This window comes from Barbatula barbatula (genome assembly GCF_947034865.1).
Source record: "Barbatula barbatula genome assembly, chromosome: 12".
Lineage (NCBI taxonomy): Eukaryota > Metazoa > Chordata > Actinopteri > Cypriniformes > Nemacheilidae > Barbatula > Barbatula barbatula.
In genome coordinates, this window is record NC_136775.1 from 702210 (window position 1) to 721196 (window position 18987).

The 18987-nt window shown below is 41.2% G+C and overlaps 2 protein-coding genes across 3 annotated transcripts; one reads left to right on the plus strand and one right to left on the minus strand.

The window, feature by feature from the left end:
• Positions 1-134: 134 nt before the first annotated feature.
• slc6a20 (solute carrier family 6 member 20) lies at positions 135-5803 on the plus strand. The gene is made up of 7 exons (XM_079470290.1): positions 135-355; positions 1750-1991; positions 2603-2765; positions 3336-3540; positions 3698-3857; positions 4596-4761; positions 4835-5803. The coding sequence occupies exons 1-7, from the start codon at positions 146-148 to the stop codon at positions 5009-5011; spliced, it is 1323 nt and encodes a 440-aa protein (XP_079326416.1). The 5' UTR covers positions 135-145; the 3' UTR covers positions 5012-5803.
• Positions 5804-9549: 3746 nt separating this feature from the next.
• sacm1lb (SAC1 like phosphatidylinositide phosphatase b) lies at positions 9550-18929 on the minus strand. Of its 2 annotated transcripts, XM_079469699.1 has the most exons (20): positions 18777-18929; positions 17629-17726; positions 16781-16855; positions 16451-16578; positions 16191-16340; positions 16049-16108; positions 14688-14721; positions 14304-14405; positions 14039-14124; positions 13745-13831; positions 13572-13640; positions 13399-13478; positions 13224-13322; positions 12993-13131; positions 12779-12848; positions 12481-12553; positions 12220-12313; positions 11860-11952; positions 11059-11116; positions 9550-10978 (listed from the first exon to the last, which is right to left on the minus strand). In XM_079469699.1, the coding sequence occupies exons 1-20, from the start codon at positions 18803-18805 to the stop codon at positions 10842-10844; spliced, it is 1761 nt and encodes a 586-aa protein (XP_079325825.1). In that variant the 5' UTR covers positions 18806-18929; the 3' UTR covers positions 9550-10841. The 2 variants fall into 2 exon arrangements, with proteins under 2 accessions (XP_079325825.1, XP_079325824.1); XM_079469698.1 differs by having other exon boundaries at positions 9668-10978; positions 13399-13640; positions 18777-18896.
• Between the last annotated feature and the right edge of the window lie 58 nt (positions 18930-18987).

Consider the following 18987-nt stretch of genomic DNA (forward strand, 5'->3'; position numbering starts at 1 on the left):
AATGGGTCTGTGGGTCTGTACTGGTAGTGTTTTGGGATTGTTGGTGTGATTTTATCTGAGGATGGGAACTTTTACATTATACTGGATAAATCTCATAGCCCACAACATAAAGACATGTTATACTGGTTATAATGGTAAACAGCTGATGGTATTACAGTCTGTATTGTTTGTTTTAGTGGGATTATTTTCTCAGTGTGTTAAAGAATGTGAAAACAAAAAGCCAAAAATGTTTGTGTTTCTGGAGGTTGTGTATTTTACAGCAACGTTTCCATACCTGGTTCTCGTCATTTATTTGATTCGTGGCTTCACTCTTCACGGGGCCTGGAACGGAGTCAAGTACATGTTCACACCTAAAGTATGTTCGTGCACAAAGATCTGATGTTGTTCTCTGTATCTCCATTTGCTGTTTCTGTATCGATGTGTGTGTGTGATGTGTGTAGATGTGTGTGTTTTTTGATGATTGTGTGTTTGTGTGTGTGTTTATGTGTGTGTTTGTTGAAGTGTGTGTGTGTGTGTTGATGTGTGTAGATGTGTCTGTTTTTTGATGATTGTGTGTGTGTGTGTGTGTTTGTTGATGTATGTGTGTGTGTGTGTGTGTGTGTGTTCATGTGTAGATGTGTGTGTTTGTTGATGTGTGTTTGTGTGTGTTTGTTGATGTGTGTGTGTGTGTGTGTGTGTGTGTGTGCGTGTGTTTGTTTGTTGATGTGTGTGCATGGGTTGATGTGCATGTGTTGATGTGTGTGTGTGTGTGTGTGTTTATGTGTGTGTTTGTTGAAGTGTGTGTGTGTGTGTGTGTTTGTTGATGTGTGTGTGTGTGTGTGTGTGTGTTTGTGTGTGTGTGTGTTTGTTGAAGTGTGTGTGTGTGTGTGTGTTTGTGTGTGTGTGTGTTTGTTGAAGTGTGTGTGTGTGTGTGTGTGTGTGTGTGTTTGTTGATGTGTGTTTGTGTGTGTTTGTTGAAGTGTGTGTGTGCGTGTGTTTGTTTGTTGATGTGTGTTTGTGTGTGTTTGTTGATGTGTGTGTGTGTGTGTGTGTTGATGTGCGTTTGTATTTCCGTGTCGATGTGTGTGTGTGTGGTTGTGTGTGCATGTGTTGATGTGCATGTGTTGATGTGCGTGTGTGTTTATGTGCGTGTGTGTTTGTTGATGTGTGTGCATGGGTTGATGAGCATGTGTTGACGTGTGTGTGTGTGTGTTTGTTGATGTGTGTTTGTGTGTGTTTGTTGATGTGTGTGTGTGTTTGTGTGTGTTGATGTGCGTTTGTATTTCCGTGTCGATGTGTGTGTGTGTGGTTGTGTGTGCATGTGTTGATGTGCATGTGTTGATGTGCGTGTGTGTTTATGTGCGTGTGTGTTTGTTGATGTGTGTGTGTGTTGATGTGCGTTTGTATTTCCGTGTCGATGTGTGTGTGTGTGTGTGTTTGTTGAAGTGTGTGTGTGTGTGTGTGTGTGTGTGTGTGTGTGTGTTTGTTGATGTGTGTTTGTGTGTGTGTGTGTGTGTGTGTGTGTGTGTGTGTGTGTGTGTGTGTGTGCGTGTGTTTGTTTGTTGATGTGTGTGCATGGGTTGATGAGCATGTGTTGATGTGTGTGTGTGTGTGTTTGTTGATGTGTGTTTGTGTGTGTTTGTTGATGTGTGTGTGTGTGTGTGTGTGTGTGTGTTGATGTGCGTTTGTATTTCCGTGTCGATGTGTGTGTGTGTGTGGGTGTGTGTGCATGTGTTGATGTGCATGTGTTGATTTGTTGTGTGTTTATAGCTGGAGCAGTTAGCAAATCCTCAGACGTGGATCAACGCTGCCACTCAGATCTTCTTCTCTCTGGGTTTGGGTTTTGGCTCTCTGATCGCGTTTGCCAGCTACAATCATCAGAACAATGACTTTGAGAAGCAGGCGGTGGCTGTGTCTCTCATCAACAGCAGCACATCAGTGTTCGCCTGTGTGGTGACCTTCGCCATCTATGGATTTAAAGCCACGCTTAACTATGAGAGCTGTTTGGAAAGGTGAGAGACATCAGGTGGTGTGACAAGAAACATAACGCTTGTCAAATCTGAGAAGATTGTGTTGATCTGAAGAATCCAGAAATAAAATGTGTTTAAATGAATGACTCCTCTTGTGAGGTTTTCCCAGGTTCTGACTTTAACATCTCACACATTTCCCTCAAACATTAAACTGAGTCTCTGTTTCACCACGTTACTGTGAATGTTGGATTGTTCCACTGCTTCGAGTTTATCCCTTCAGAAGGTTTCTGGAGACGTAGATCAGCTCAGGAGATTTGATGGAGTTCTTGGTTGTGTTTTATTTAGGTATCAACTGTCTCTCGGATGTTTCTCCTTACATTACACTATAAAAAGAGAATAAAACGAGAGTGTAATTGTGTGAACACATGAAGGTGTAAATGAATGTAGATTGTTGAAGTGAAATCATCTGGATTTGAGTAAATGTGAGGAGAATCGTTTGAGTTGATATTGAGATCTTCATTAATATTGACTTTTCATTGCAGAATCTGAGCTCAGTTAGACACGTGGTTGACGTCTCTTCTCAAACTCCGGAAACATTTGTCAGATTCTTGACGTTCATGTGTACTGATGGATGTCTTGTGTTGTTTATTCAGGATGAGGCTGTTATTGCTCAACACATTCAGTCTGTCTGAGAGTGACATCTCGATTGATAACGTGACCGTCTGGATCTCTCACCTGAATCACACAAATCCAGAGATGTTTGCCACCGTGGCTTCAAAAATAGAAGCCTGTAGTCTGGAGGCCGAATTAGACACGGTACAGTTTGATTTATATCACTGTACCTGAGCAAGAGATGAAATATGATTTGACATGATGCCAAAGACACTGTTTTACTGAAGTTACGGCCTTTACGGAAAATATGTTTATTTCACTATGCTATTAGTATACTTTGACAAATAAGTACACTTTGTTTTGATATACTTATTGGAAACATACTGTACAATTACAGTTAAGTGTACAGGCAGAAGAGAGGAAGTATATTTGAAGAGTTTTGTTCCAAAATGAAATAAAAATAAAACATGCTTTTATGATGTTATCATGTTTTTATTTAGTTTGTTTTTATTTAGTTTGTTAGCTGAATGTTTGTAGTTAATTTGACAAAAAACAAAACAAACCAACTGCTGTTTGATTGATTTTTATTGGAACGTCCAATAAAAAAACAAATTAGAAAAACCGAGTTATCTCATTTTGGAGCCAAACTCTTTCAATGCTCTACTTGATTCAATCTTTTGATGAAGATAAACTCTATAAATAGTTTGACTTGCTGTTGTTTTAACTCAGATGTGAAATTGTAAATGAAGTTTCTCTCGGCGTGTGTGTTTGCAGGCGGTGGAGGGAACAGGTTTGGCTTTTATCGTGTACAGCGAGGCCATAAAGAACATGCCGGTGTCTCAGCTCTGGTCTGTTCTTTACTTCATCATGCTGCTGTTGTTGGGGATGGGGAGCATGCTGGGTAACATCACGGCCATCATCACCCCGCTGGGAGACCTTCAAATCCTCTCGCGCACGTTCAGCAACGAGACCATCAACGGTGATAATGATTTCATTATTCACTATACAAAATAAAGTCAATCAAATGATATTTAGGCTATGTGGTGCTGTTATGAATGGGACCAGAACTGAGCGTTATAAAACACACATGAGTATTGTATCAGAGGTGTAATGATGCCGTTGTGGTGTGTTTGCAGGTCTGGTTTGTTTTGTGTGTCTTCTTCTGGGTTTGGGTTTCACCACCCGCTCAGGCAGTTACTGGTTCAGCATGTTTAATGATTATGGAGCCACGTTGTCTCTGCTCTTCATCGTTCTCTTCGAGGTGGTCAGTGTCTGCTACATCTATGGACTGAAAAGGTGAAACTGAGCTTTGTAAAGCGAGTAAACTACACATAACGTCAACTTATCTCTACTGGATTTACTTCACCAATGAACAGCCAGAAACAAGTGAAAACGCCAGCGAGTTAGATAAGATTATTGCTCCCTGAACTCCTTGTAAGTCGCTTTGGATAAAAGACTAAATGTAAATGTAAGATACACAGATGCAGCCTTTGACCTCAACAACAACACATTGCACATTTTTTGTTTCTCCTCTTTCTTTCTTTCTTTCTTTCTTTCTTTCTTTCTTTCTTTCTTCTTTTCTGTTCAGAGATTGCAGGTATGGCCTCTGGACTTTAGAAATTTCGTATTTATTGCAGGTCAAACGAATGTTTGTACTGATAATCTTCACAAAATTCTGATAATACAGTTAAAGTGTTCCTCGTGATGTTTGTGAGTGCGTTTCTGAGCTGAAATATCTTCAATTCTTACTCAAACCTATAATTACTGACAAATATTATAGAACATTTTCCTTTTATTTACATAAGCATTATTATTATCTTGATCCACTTTGAATGTCATTTAAATGTTTTAATTCAAATTTCTATTAGAATTTAGTAAATTATTTTTTTATTTCAATGTACTGTTTGATAACATCAAGAACTTTTGCCTTCCACTAATGCTTGATTTATTTTAAATTGCTATTCAGTACATTCTGTGCTTGATGAGTTGAATGTATTTAACATTGTAGACGTCGGTCTGATGTTATTAAAACAGGTTTGAGAAAGATATTGAAGACATGTTGGGTCATCGGCCTAACTGGTACTGGAGGGTGATGTGGGCAGTGGTGAGTCCGGTTCTTCTCATCAGCCTCCTCATCTTTTACATCATCAACTACATTCAGGGCGGCACGCCAACCTATCAGGCCTGGGATAAAGATCTGGTAAGTTCCATTGTTTTGAATCGTCAGCTGGATGACAACTTCAGTCCATTGAAAGGCATTGTTTGTTTTGTAGGGCAGATCAGTGGTGAAGGAATATCCGCCGTACGGTCAGGCTTTCATAGCTCTGCTTCTGTTGTCGTCTTTAAGCTGCGTCCCTCTGTTGGCTCTTTATGAGTTCTGTAAGAGAAAACACAGAGGACAACCAATACGTCAGCGTCAGACCGTCAGCACCGTGTCATCTCGACTTTAGATCAACAACTCATCACAATATACTTTTCTTTTATATACTGTAGTGTAGATATATATATATATATATATATATTTATATATTTATATGAAGAGTTTTTTTTTCTTCTAAAAATCATGTTTTTTATTGTGCTTTCCAATGAATATAAATCCATTTGCAGTTGGTTTGTTTTGATTAAGGCCATAATAACTAAAAAAGTACAGCTAACTAACACAATAAAACAATAAAAACATGATTATATAATAAAACACATGATTTTTGAAAAGAAGAGTTATTTCATTTTAGATCCAAACTCTTCATATATGTACTTGTATATATATCTGATCAGTAGGAGTTTTGTACATTTATAAAGTTATTTTACATTTACATTTATTGACAGATTTTCGATATAAATGTATAATAATTTTTTTTAGAAAGTCAGCTGATTTGTTGTGTGTAACAAGAGGCTTTTAAATGTTTTACATTGATTGTAAAATACAAATATTTGAGCAAGTGAACAATCCAAAGGGGTTCTATTTTCTTAATGCGGGTTGCCAAATAATACATATATGAATATTAACAACTGTTCAAATGTGCAATATATGAATATACATAGCAGTGTACATAACTTTTACGTTGATTCATTTATTATGGTTTGTAGAAATGTGTACTTGTACAGCTTTAATCACAGCTGGTTTGTTTACATCATAACAGTGAATGTTTGTCATGAATGTTTTGACAAACTCTTCTTGCCGTTTTTTATTTCCTTGTTGGAGTTTGTCTCTGTTTTGGATAAATAAAAATGAACATGTTCTTGGTGTTCTCTTGAAGTCATTGTTTTTAAATATTCACTTTTAAACATCAAAATGTGGTTTAGTGGCAGAAATCAAACATGTCTCCGTCCAGCTGATCGTTGCGTTAATGACATTTAGTTTAATTATAACAAACCGCCAAAAGGTCCTAAATGCCAGCCTTTATAAACATAAAGAAAAAGGAAACATAAAGGAAAAGTTTTAATAAAGTTTTTTTCAAACAAACGTATGTTATTGTGTGTAAGGCAGAAATGTAAGACAGGACTAAATTGAATCAGTAGAAATGAAGGCCTTAATAGTGAAAAGTTGAAAAAAATGCAAAACAAAGCATGTTTTTATATCACACATAAACTCAATATACAGTTTTGGTAACTGGAGCTGTGAAATGAAACACGCAAGATTTGTGCCCTGAAGTTTTAGTCTTTTATTGTCTTTACAAACAATTTCTATTTAGCATATAGATTTTATGAAACAAAAACATACTATTTGTGCATTTTCTACAGTATCGTGCTGCCTATAACAGGTTCATATGTATTGTCTGGTCACAGAGAAAAGTCTGTTCATTGAGCTGTAACCCTTACATTTACATTTACATTTACATTTAGTCATTTAGCAGACGCTTTTATCCAAAGCGACTTACAGATGAGGAAACATTGGAAGCAATTATAACAACATAGGCAACGAAAATACATAAGTGCATCAAACTAGTCCATTAAAGCCTAGCACAGTATAAAAGCTAAGAATAGTGAGGTTAGTTTTTTTTTTTCTTTTTTTTTTTTTTTTTTTGAAAGAAGGAAAGGGAAGAGAATTAGGATAAACTCAATCAGCAACGTGTTGACGGAAGAGATGCGTTTTTAGGTGTTTTTTAAAGATGGCAACCGAGTCTGCTGATCTTGTAGCAGCTGGTAGATCATTCCACCAATGTGGAACAGATCCAGTGAAGGTACGGGAGAGTGACTTTTTTCCTTTTTGGGATGGTACCACTAGTCGTTGTTCCTTTGCAGACCGCAGTGATCTGGCAGGAACATAGATCTGCATTAGCGAGTGGAGATACGATGGTGCAGATCCGGTGTTGGTCTTGTAGGCCAGGAGCAAAGCCTTGAACTTTATGCGGGCGGCAACAGGGAGCCAGTGTAACCTGATGAAGAGCGGAGTTACATGCGCTCTCTTCGGTTCATTGAAGACCACTCTTGCCGCCGCATTCTGGATCATCTGGAGAGGTTTGATTGTGCAAGCAGGAAGTCCAGCCAGAAGCGCATTGCAATAATCCAGTTTGGACAGGACAAGAGCCTGGACTAGGACTTGCGTAGAGTACTCCGATAGGAATGGTCTAATTTTCCTAATGTTGTAGAGGATGAATCTACAGGACCGGGTGGTGCTGGCAACATGACTTGTGAGGTTAAGCCGATCATCGATTACCACTCCCAGGTTTCTGGCTGTGCTGGACGGTGTAATCGTTGATGAGCCTAGTTGAATGGCAAGGTTGTGGTGAATCTTTGGGTTGCCCGGGATCACAAGCAGTTCCGTTTTTGCAAAGTTTAGCTGCAGGTGATGATCCTTCATCCAAAGCGAGATGTCACTAAGGCATGCCGCGATGCGAGCAGCGACCGTCAGATCGTCCGGTTGAAATGACAAGTAGAGTTGTGTGTCGTCCGCATAGCAGTGATAGGAGAAGCCATGCTTCTGAATGACCGAGCCGAGGGATGTCATGTAAATGGAGAAGAGTAGCGGTCCAAGCACTGAGCCCTGCGGCACCCCCGTCTTGAGCTGTTGGGACGCGGAGACCTCATCTCTCCAGGATACTCTGAATGACCTACCCGAGAGGTAGGACTCAAACCATTGCAACGCCATTCCAGAGACACCCATAGCACTGAGAGAAGCCAGGAGGATGTGATGATTGACAGTGTCAAAGGCAGCAGACAGATCCAGTAGGATGAGCACAGAAGACATGGATGATGCTTTTGCCAGTCTCAGGGCTTCGATGACTGAGAGCAGTGCAGTCTCTGTGGAATGACCGGTCTTGAACCCAGACTGATTGCTGTCCAGGAGGTTGTTTTGCATGAGAAAGGAGGAGAGCTGATTGAACACAACTCGCTCCAGGGCTTTGGCGATGAAGGGAAGAAGGGAGACAGGCCTGTAGTTTTCTAGCAGTGTGGGGTCCAGGGTGGGTTTCTTTAGAAGCGGTGTTATGCGGGCCTCTTTGAAAGCTGTGGGAAATGTCCCAGTGGTGAGCGAAGAGTTGATGATGTGGGTCAGAGCAGGCACAACCGTTGGAGAGATGGCCTGGAGGAGATGGGTGGGGATGGGATCCAGTGGGCAGGTGGTAGGGTGGTTGGAGCCAATGATCTTTGAGACATCAGCTTCAGACAGAGGAGAAAAGGCAGGGAGCACACACGTGTCAGGGATGTGGGCGGGTTCGACAGATGGTGGCGTAGAGAACTGGCTGCTGATGGCAGTAGTTTTCTTTACGAAGAACGATGCAAAATCAGCAGCTGTTAACTCCGATGAAGGTGCGGGAGCAGGCGGACAGAGGAGAGCAGAGAAGGTTTTGAAGAGCGTTCGAGAGTCCGGAGAGTTGCAGATCCTAGAGTGGTAGTAATCTGTTTTTGCAGAGGTGACATCTACAGAGAAAGAAGAGAGAAGAGATTGGTAGAGAGAGAGGTCTGCAGGGTCTTTTGACTTGCGCCATTTTCTCTCAGCTGACCGGAGGCTGGCGCGATGCTCACGCAGTACATCCGATAACCAGGGAGCCGACGGGGATGGACGGACTGGTCCAGATGCAAGAGGGCATAGGTTGTCCAAGCAGGATGAAAGCGTGGAACACAGAGTGGCTGTGGCATTGTCTGTATTCAAAAGAGAGAGCTCATCAGAGGGGGGGAGTGCAGAGAGGACAGCAGAGGAAAAACAAGAGGGAGGGAGAGACCGCAGGTTGCGCCGGAAGGTGACCATCGGTGAGACATCTGCGATATCCGGAGCAGTGAGGTCGAGGTCAAGGGTGACGAATAAGTGATCAGACGTGTGCAGCGGGGTGACCTGAGGGTGATGAGTGGAGCAGTACCTTGTGAAGATCAGATCTAGATGGTTTCCAGACTTGTGGGTTGCTGATGTGGAAACCTGCTCGAGGAGAAATGACGCGGTCAGGTTGACGACAAACAACACTTCATTTGTTCTCAAGTTTGAACTAATCTGATGTGGCATGTAAATCCCTCTGTGTTCTTCATTCAGTTCAATAACAATCATGTTATGAAATTGAAGTCAGGAATGTCACTGCTGTGAAATGTTCCTGAACCTTCATCTTACAAACACGTTCCTGTTGATGTGGACCGAGACGAGACACGTGAAGAAAGATGTGTCTGAAACTCCTTAAAAAAATGTTTTTCTTAATAATCAAAGATTCATTTAAACGGACATTCAGAATAAAAGAACATTACATAACTAATAACAAACAAAAACATTGATGCTTTTGAATCACTCACTAATAAAAAGAGAATGAATGACTTTAATTAATGAGGTGAGCGTTTGAACTGTACAACAGAAATTTAATAAAGGACAAGACAAACTTTCCCTGAAGAGTTGTAGAAATGTATAATCCTTCAAGGGCTGCAACAAACCTTTATTTTAATAATCGACTAATCTAACGATTATTAGAGCGATTATTTAACTTATTACAACTTATTTGTATGCTACAACTGCATGTACTATAGATTTAAAAATAATGATGTTTAATAATAACTAATGATTCTAAAGACCGATCAATTGAATAATTTATTTAAGATAATAATAGGCTAACCTAGCTGGAAAAACAATAGAACCCGTGAACCACGTAACTGAGGGCCCTTAAATCACATGTGAAACCAGACGACTACTTGACAACACAATTATTTATTGCGGAAATGACGACTTATCGTTGCAGCCCTACTTCAAACCAGCATGTGCAGAGACGAGTGAAGATGAGTTAATGTTGAAACAGAAGTTCGTTCTTTACAGAACTATTCTATATTGTTTATAACATCCTTCATTGCGGTGACCACACCTCAAACAAAAACTCAAAACTGACAGTATTACCATAACAGGTTTAATATCAATAATACATTTTACATTCTGACACAAGCAGGTGCTGGACATGGACATCATCTGCTGAGATCAAACTCAAGGCGACATTCACATGAAGTCTGTGGATACACGGCAGAAACAGTAAAAATATGAATAACAGCGAGATGAAACACATGATGTGGCACGTGGTGAAGTGAAAGACTGTTCCTCTACATGCGGTAAACTCCCTGGTATCCATCCGCACACACACGTTCTCCTTTGGATTGTGAGACTTTGGTCCCATAACAAGTTAAGACTCGTATAAATCAATCCGGATTAAACTGTTAAGAAGAATCAGTTCATTTCCTCAAGCCGTTTAACATTCACAGCAAAACACTCCAGCATTAGTCCTTTCATTACAAAAGCAATCCATCGGGGCCGTTCTGACAGTAAATGCAGTTCTGTCGTTAACAGTTCATTCACTTCTGTACACTCTCGTGAAAAGTTTAGTATAAGAAAGGCAAATAATTAAAGACATTCCCTTACAAGATTCGGCAAACAAATGAATTTCAGGATGTTTACTGGAACTCAAGTTCATAAAAGCAGGTGATGTACAGAAGAGCAACAGAACATCAGCACGTTTGTGCAAAGAAACAAGTTGCGATGAAGCGACGCCGTCGGAACGTGTTGACCACAAGATCTGGGGCGGAAAAGACCACCACGCATCCGAACGGTTTCCATGAGGTTTTAAGGTGCTCGAGTGAAGCTTCTCATTGGTTGCTGGCGCTGTGGGACTCTGATGCAGAGAGGAGCTGGTCCTCTATGAAACGTCAACCGTGTGGAGAGCAGCAGGCGTCCGTCTCGCCCATCCCTCGCCCCTCACCTCAACTCCTCCATTACCGTCAGTACAGACTCCAGGGCCGATGAAGCTGAGAGTGAGACAGCAGTGAGGATGAGGAGAATGATGATGAAGACTCAGAGGGTCCGAGCTGCTTTCCACACACACACATTCAGTCCATCTTCTCTTTCTGCACTAGTTTGGGAGCGTCAACAAAGTCCCGTCCGTTGAAGAGAATGACGCCACCCGTGACGATGCTTGCAGAGCCCCAGAACAGCACGTAGGCCAAAGTCTCCGTCCACGTGTCACCTGCGGCACAGCGAAATTCTGAGAATGAGCAACACCGTCATTCACGTGATGATGAAAGGAAGTTATCGGAGTTCTCTTACCGGCCATGAGCAGACAGATGATGCACATCGAGAACGCCACGACCATAATGATGGGCAGCTGCAGGGACAGAGAAAGAGTTCAGCACGCATTCTCAATATTCATGTATCTACGCTTAAAATCATTTAAAAGAGCCACCGCTTTACAAAAGAATTAAAGATGCACCGACACTGAATTTATCCAACGATACTCATAGCCGAATATTCATTGTGATATCTGCCGATGCTGAAGATTAAATCAATATTTAATAACTTTCTGTAAGTTATTAATTCATATGATGATGATAAATATTGAACATCTGAATAACTGGAGATGTTTCTTAACATTTTCTATACACAGAGCACAAATTCATTGCATTTTCCTGTCCTTTTTGATTGACAGGATATGTCGGCCCTGATCGACGGCTGTTTTTAAACTTTTGTCTGACAGTGTGAAAAATTGCTTTTGTCGACGGATACGGATTATTGGCCGATATATCAGTGCATCTCTAAAAAATAATATTCAAATATCATTTTGTTTATTTGGGATGATTCACATATAATCAATCAGGTTTCGTACACCTACAAAGTCAAATTCCAGCATTTTCCAAGTACTTTCAATGCTTTTCCAGTATAAAAACTTAATAAGTGATGATATTGCGATGACATTCCCCAACATAACCGAGATAATTTTGACCGATGTTGCTTTCAGAGGGTTTTTTCATCTGAATTCTTCATATGTAGTCCCCCAAAGTTTACAGACAGAAGTTGGATCATTTAAAAACAGCTTCCAGCTAAACTCAAACCTGATTTGGTGTCTCTTACCGTGAGGAACTTCCAGTCTTTGGGTTCATGTAGAGGTGTGTTCATATCTGCTTCTTCCACGGCGTAATTCCCAAGGAACAGATCGATGGAGTCCTGGAGAAACAGCACTGAATTCAAACACTGGGTATGCGTATGCATATGTGAGTGCAGGTTTGGTTCAGATTATTCTCACCAACATAGTAAAAGATGTTCAATGTTGACTAAAGCTGGACAAAGACACGTAGAAGCATCTTAAAAATGCTCCAGATGATGCAAGTCTTTAAATCTAATGAATTCTCTGAGGGTTTGGTTTAATCAAGTCTACGTGAGGACCTCACTAACACGAGTGTGTGTTATCTCCCTCCAATGACATCGGCCCACCTGTCTGAATCCATCTGAGAAGTTGTTCTTGTAGTATCTGATCATTGAGTTCCAGCCATCCATTAACAGACCCCAATGAGTTCTCTTCCCTGTCCTGAGACCAGAGCGAGAGAGAGAGAGAGTGAATCAGAGCTCACTGATGTTCTAAACATGACAAACCCTCCCAACAGCCAGAGAAGAATAGAGAGAACACAAATCAGAGATAGCCAGAAAAAGACACGATCACAGCAAAGAAGAGACGAACAGAGCGGTCCTGCTCACCGTGTGAAGTCCGTCTTAAGTGCTCCTGTGCCTGCATACTGTTTAGCACACGCATTAGCATTGTCTGCCCACGCTGCAGGAGAAGAGAAATGTGAAACACACGGCAAATATATGAGTTCATGAACGGAATCATCAGACCTCTGAAATACATTAAACCACAACACCCTTAACAGTCATCGTAATGATCATACGAGTTATTTATGTATGATGTCATCAGAATTTACATCTGTCCAAAAGTAAAAACACAATATGAGACGGTCAGTTATCAGACTGTGAATGAGATGAAGCGGTTGCTTACCATTCTTGTACATCTTCTCGAAATCTGCCTGTTCTTCAATCTGCTGGCCTACATGAAGAACTCCCATCCTCTACAGACACACAACACACACCCTCAGTTTTTACTATACACTACTGCACATACACACACCATCCACCATGTGTCAGAACGGGATTCAATATCAAAGACCAATGACGAAAAGAAATGCATCAAGAGACACGTGTGGCACACGCACCACTAACTGCGACTGCAGAGAACTGCGGGCCAGAAGACTCTGAATGACGTTGGTACGATCCAGACAGTCCATGCAGTTGCTTCTGAACGTCCCATCCTGTTGCACCTGGACCGTTCCATCAGAATCCACCAGAAAGTAGCTGTGCAAAACAAACATGCGGTTCTCATCCAGAGAAGAATTTCCAAGAAAAACAAACATGCATGAAAGGCATCATCCAAAATCACATCATACCCGAACTCATCCTGCATCTCAGCCACCATGTCCACTAGGATCTGCAGTCGATGCCACCTCATGCGACTGCACTCCTTATGGAAGTCAAACGCTATATACCTGCGGGAGAAGACCAGAGGGTGTCAGACCGGCGGTGTGTGTTCATGTCTGTTGTGTGACGTTCTCACTATCTCACCTGATCATACCGTTACCCAGACCGTTCACCATCTTTGAGAAGGCCAGCTCTAGAGGTTTCTCGGACCCCTTCTGATTGATCTGAAGATTAAACACAGAGCCAAATCCTAAAAAAAGATCTTCACAGCGCAGCGAGAGCTTCGTGTGGCCACAGTAAACACACACACTACATACCAGGTTGAGAATGACTTGTTTGCCGTATGTTATGATCTGCGAGTCGAAGTGTCTCTGGAATCCGTCCAGCTGTGAGAGAACACGTTACACATTACTTATAAGCACGTCTGTCACGAGATAAATAAATCGGCACCTTGAAAACATTGAATATGTTGAAACGGAACAAAGCTCACATGATTGAGGTTTTTGCTGATCTGTGGGCGGGGCTTGTATTTGAGGTTGGGTCTCTGAGACCAGTAGAACGGTATAGACCCTCGAGTCTGTGGAAGAGAACAGATGGGTCGATCATTCATTCATTCGTGGAGATCAGAACTAGTGTCATGTGAATTTCTCTGAATGTGACAGACAGGCTCTCGGTTCAAAGGGCATGTTTAGAGAGATCATAGAAAGGTATGAAGTGGTTTAACAAGAGAACCTACGAGAAATGATCAGCACAGCCTTTAGAAAATGACATCTCATGAACTCGCCTGTATAAATGAAGCTTTAGCTCCGTTATACTGCACAATCTGTTCCGTCTCCACAAAATTGGCTGCATGACCTTCAGTATCAATACCTGCAACAGAAAGATTGTGTAGCAGCCTAGGAAGTGAGCACTGCAGAAATGAGACGGTCTGAGAGAGAAACCAAAATTGCAGACTAATAAAAACACATTTATAATTGAGTATTTGCATGGAGTCTGTGTCTCTACAGGTGGATCGTCTGGTTCCAGTGAGCAGATTTTACAAGCGTTACCTCGAACGTAGTACCGAACGCCAGCGCGGAAGCAGCTCCGTCTGGAAATGATGCACCAATCAAAGACTTTGCCGTTGATGCAGCAGGACCTCATGGTGATATCTGTCAGCTCTTATTAAGGACCGTCACATGTCAAGATACCAAACAACTTACATGTGGAAAATAAAGTGTAAAAATGCACACTTAATATGTATAAAAATACAGATTCATTTTTCACGCGACCCACTTTCTCATTTGGTCGCACCAACTTACAAAAAAGAGTGACAGAGTGAATTAATAGACCTATTCATCAACTGTCTTTTTAAATAGTCGGTTAAAGACCGATCTGCGAATGATGCATGTTAATCGTAAGAAAAAAATCTGTGGCAGCTCATGAAAGGATACAGCCGTGAATAACAGGAAAGACAAACTTGTGCAGCTGTAAGAAAACACAGCGTGAAAGATAGTTACACCTCATCTACATACAGCTTTTTGCTTTCATTATACAGCTGGAAGATATATTGAATAACATTTTATTGCTATTTTCATCATCACTAGGGATGGGTGATGTCTACCTAATTGGCATCGGATAATGTCTACGGTGAAACATTGTGATGAAGGATGACATCGCCCTGCGGCAGTGAAGCGCGTCTAGGCACGAGCGGGGCAGACGCATCTTTATACAGCGCGACCTGGGCAGTTATCAATTCAGGCGTGTGTCGTCTGTACAGCACTAGCTTTACAGTTATATATTGTGACGTTTTATTGAATAAAAGAGTTATAAAGTAAGGGGTGTCTTCTCTACACAACGCGAGCTGCGCCTGCGCATACACACGTCTTCTTTATAAAGCACATTGCGCATCCTATCTATACAGCACGATAAAGTCAGGCTAGTCTGATCTGTGTGACGTTTTAACGTTTCCCGCCAAGGCTGGAATACACTACACAACTTCTAAAATCATTAAAACCCTCTTGGCCGTTATAAAATACACTTGTAACCCACACGTTTTATTATTGCTTTTATAAAACGGTTATTCCATATGTGTAGCAAGGTTTCATAAAATATAGTAAATAAATGATGTTTAGGCTATGTGGTGCAGTCAGATGTTATAAATCCAGGTGTTTTATAACGGCTTAGAACTCAGCTCAGCCAATCAGAATCAAGCACTAGAACTGACAGTTTTAAAATACAGTATTTTATGTGGACAAATATACAGTTATTGTATAGTAACACAGAACTTAGAACAATGTAAACAAATTTAGGTAAACTACAAATGATATGGCCCTAATTTATCCATCTGTGTGTAACATTAATGTAATTCGTCAGTAACCTGCCTATTCATGCGATGATGAACACAGATGATACCTTCTGCAACAAGTCCAGACTGAAAATCTGAGCAAAAGTCTTAATGTTTCCAGCCTTTAGCCTAGCTCATATTTGTTTACAGCGCGCAGCTCACTCAGAGCACCGAGAGTCACGTAACGGAAGGGAACATTTGCTGGAATCATGATGCCAGCTCAACATCGTTGTGTCTATCCCTGATCATTACTGTGCTAGTTCTTCATTGTGTGTAAACTGGGATCATGTGAATCACATTTTAGTTTCATTACAACAAACAGTAGCTTATCATAACTTATGTAAATATATCATTCAGACATACATAAATGAAAACTGTCAAAAGCTGAAGACAGGCACATGTTTATCTTTATCACCCATCCGTAGATCAATACCAAGGATGCAGGTTGTTTGTTTGTGGTTTATTTACCTCTGGCTGAGCTGTAAATTCTCTCAGCAGATGACCGTTCCACACAAACCTCTGATCTGCCTGAAGACAAAACAAAGAAAGATTAGCTTTTTAGTTATACCTCATCACTAAGCTTTAAAGAACACGTCTCTCTCTAGCTCACCCGCTCCAGTAAACTCATCTCCTGAAACTCCGGGCTGGTGTTGGAAAGGCGCTGAAGTGTGTGCGTCAGGTCGTAGTCTGTGGTGAAGTAGAAACCGTCTGTATTCAACACGTTGTTGATCATGGACAGAAACGCCTTGTTGTCCTGCATCTGGAAGAGCAGCGTAAAAAAAGCTAAATATTTCTGTCACACAAGCAAGAGCTGTGGTCTGAATATCATTAAAGAAGTAAACCTCTCAATCATAATGCAGGACTTCTAACCTGATTATCCGTGAGATGTAAAACCGTCTTCTTGTATGAGATGATGTCAAAGTGGACGGCCTTCCAGACCGCACGACCGAGCAGATCTCCCACTTTCTTCTTCTTTGTGATGACGATGAGATACACGCCTGAAAAATATATAATATAACACTCTTTGACAGTGCTGAACTCAATACTGTCACAAAGCAAACGTCGGACTGTACTGTTGGATAAACTGAAACAAATGTATTTCAAATTTGACATATTATGAAGCATCACCAATCCAATTTACACGACCACTTATTGATTAAAAAGAAACCAATTCTTCAATTTGAAGAGGAGAGATCAGACCTGCCACCAGTCGTATGGTTCCCATGATGCCACAGATAGGTCGAGTGACGGCTGACGGAGGGACATCCTTCCTCACTGAAACAATGAACAGAATTTATAAATATATAAAACAAACACTCCTGCAGTGTTTTTAGTGTTTTACAAAATACCTTCAAGTGTTTCTCAAAACCTTCATTTGCATCCTCATTTGGTTTGTCGTTTTGAAATGACGTTTAAAGCGGTCATATGGCACGATTACGCATTTTTCTGTGTCTTTGGTGTGTCATAATTTGCCCATGCATGTATGAGACACGTAAAATTGAAAAAAAGTGTCGGAAATTGTACATCTAATATCTAAAAGCAAATGCCTGAAACGCCTCGTGTAGCCACACCCCCACAAATCTACATCAGCTCGTGGTATGAATTGACTAAGACCGCCCACATGTAAACACAAGTAAGGTGGGCGTACCTGTCAGGACAAATGAAGAGGAACCTGATGTTCAAATATGGTAAGAGGCGTAACACTTCCGTCACACGTTTGCAGTATTCCACCAATCCCTACTAACTGGTTAACTGGCCTATCACAGCACACCTCGCTGTTCAGAGCCGTGAGATTGATAAAAAATCCACGCGGATCAGAGGCGGAGCAAAGAGGAGATACAAACATGCACAGTATGTGGAAAAATACAGCGTTGTTGAACCTTAAATCATGTTTACACATTGAATTACATTATGATAATATTAGTTTTAGTCGTGTCATATGACCATTTTAACAAAGAATTACCCATGAGCTCCAATGAGCACGTGTCCACTTCATTCCTGTTCCTGATGTGCAATGAACACATGTTTCACACTGAGCTCGTTCATACCTGTCAGGGTCATTTCTGTGGACACCCGGTCAATGGCCAGAACATCAGCGACACCATCATCACAGGCTTCAATGTAGAACTTCTCGGGGGTTGTGTGTCTGTGAACAGAGAGAGCAGGTTAATAATGACCAGTACAGTACTACTCCTGATTTCTATATATTACTGTGTAAACTCTGTGTACAAGACCCCATTCTTTTGTATTATTACACGGTCCGTTGGAATGCTCGATTCTGATTGGCCAGTCGCGACATTTGCAGATGCGTTATTACCAGATAACTACTGCTCAAAATGTATAACACACGGTAACCCGGATGCAGCAAATCATTGTTCTTTTGATAAATGAAATGTACATATTTCTTTTAATAACATAAATCACATTATATTTACAAATTGCCGGCTTGTGACATTTAAACGTTGTTTGTTACCTGAAACCTGAAAGTAAGTATCTCTTCCTTGCGGAAGTTCTGCATGCGGTATATACGAATGAATAAAATATTTCAGATTGGCATTTCATGTCTATATTTTTCTCATTTGGCAAGGGGATAATGTACAGCCAGCCGGCTGTTATAAACCCTCCAGTCCTGATCCCAACGCCGTGGGTTATTCTGCCATAACAACCGGCTGCCTGTACATTATCCCTCACTGGTTGTGTATAGAGTCAAACTGCGGCTAAGATCTACTCGCACTAGATTTTCCCTCTTTGTACACGTGTGGCAATACTGTGAATAAATAGTGAATTTAAGTTCGACATGATCTTGACACTCAGGCTTCTTAATGGTCACAATTGAACACTTGTTTCCTTGCTCTGTGCTATTGGTGTTCAAAACTATGTTTTTCTCGATCGTGTCTATAAAGAATACGAGTGCACTGCAGATCCACACTCGATGAATGAAAGTTTTATCATTAGAGTCAGAGGTTACACAAGTTATCGCATGAAGAATTTAACTTATCGTAGAGCATCTTCAAGCTGCTGCCCGACAGCGCCGTCTAGCTAGGCAGCTCACTAGGGTTTGAAACACCGCCACAGTGACGGCGAATGAATGTAGTTCACTGTCGCTACTGAGGTGATTTATAGACCCTAACCGATCAAAGACCACCAGTGAGGAATCTAACTGACGCGTCTGCGCTCGATGGACATTTATACTCACAGATTGAAGGTACTGTAGGTGGTCGCCATTTTTCTTTTCGCTCTCGCCTGACCTTCGTGACGTGTCAGTGCGGCAGCGGGAAGCGCGCGACGGCCAGCGATACTACTCTACTAATTTGACGTCGACCGGATGTGACCTGTAATAAAAGTCCCTGCAAAACGTTTCTAAAACGGAAATTAAAATTTGACGGTGCACGTCGATTATTGTTATA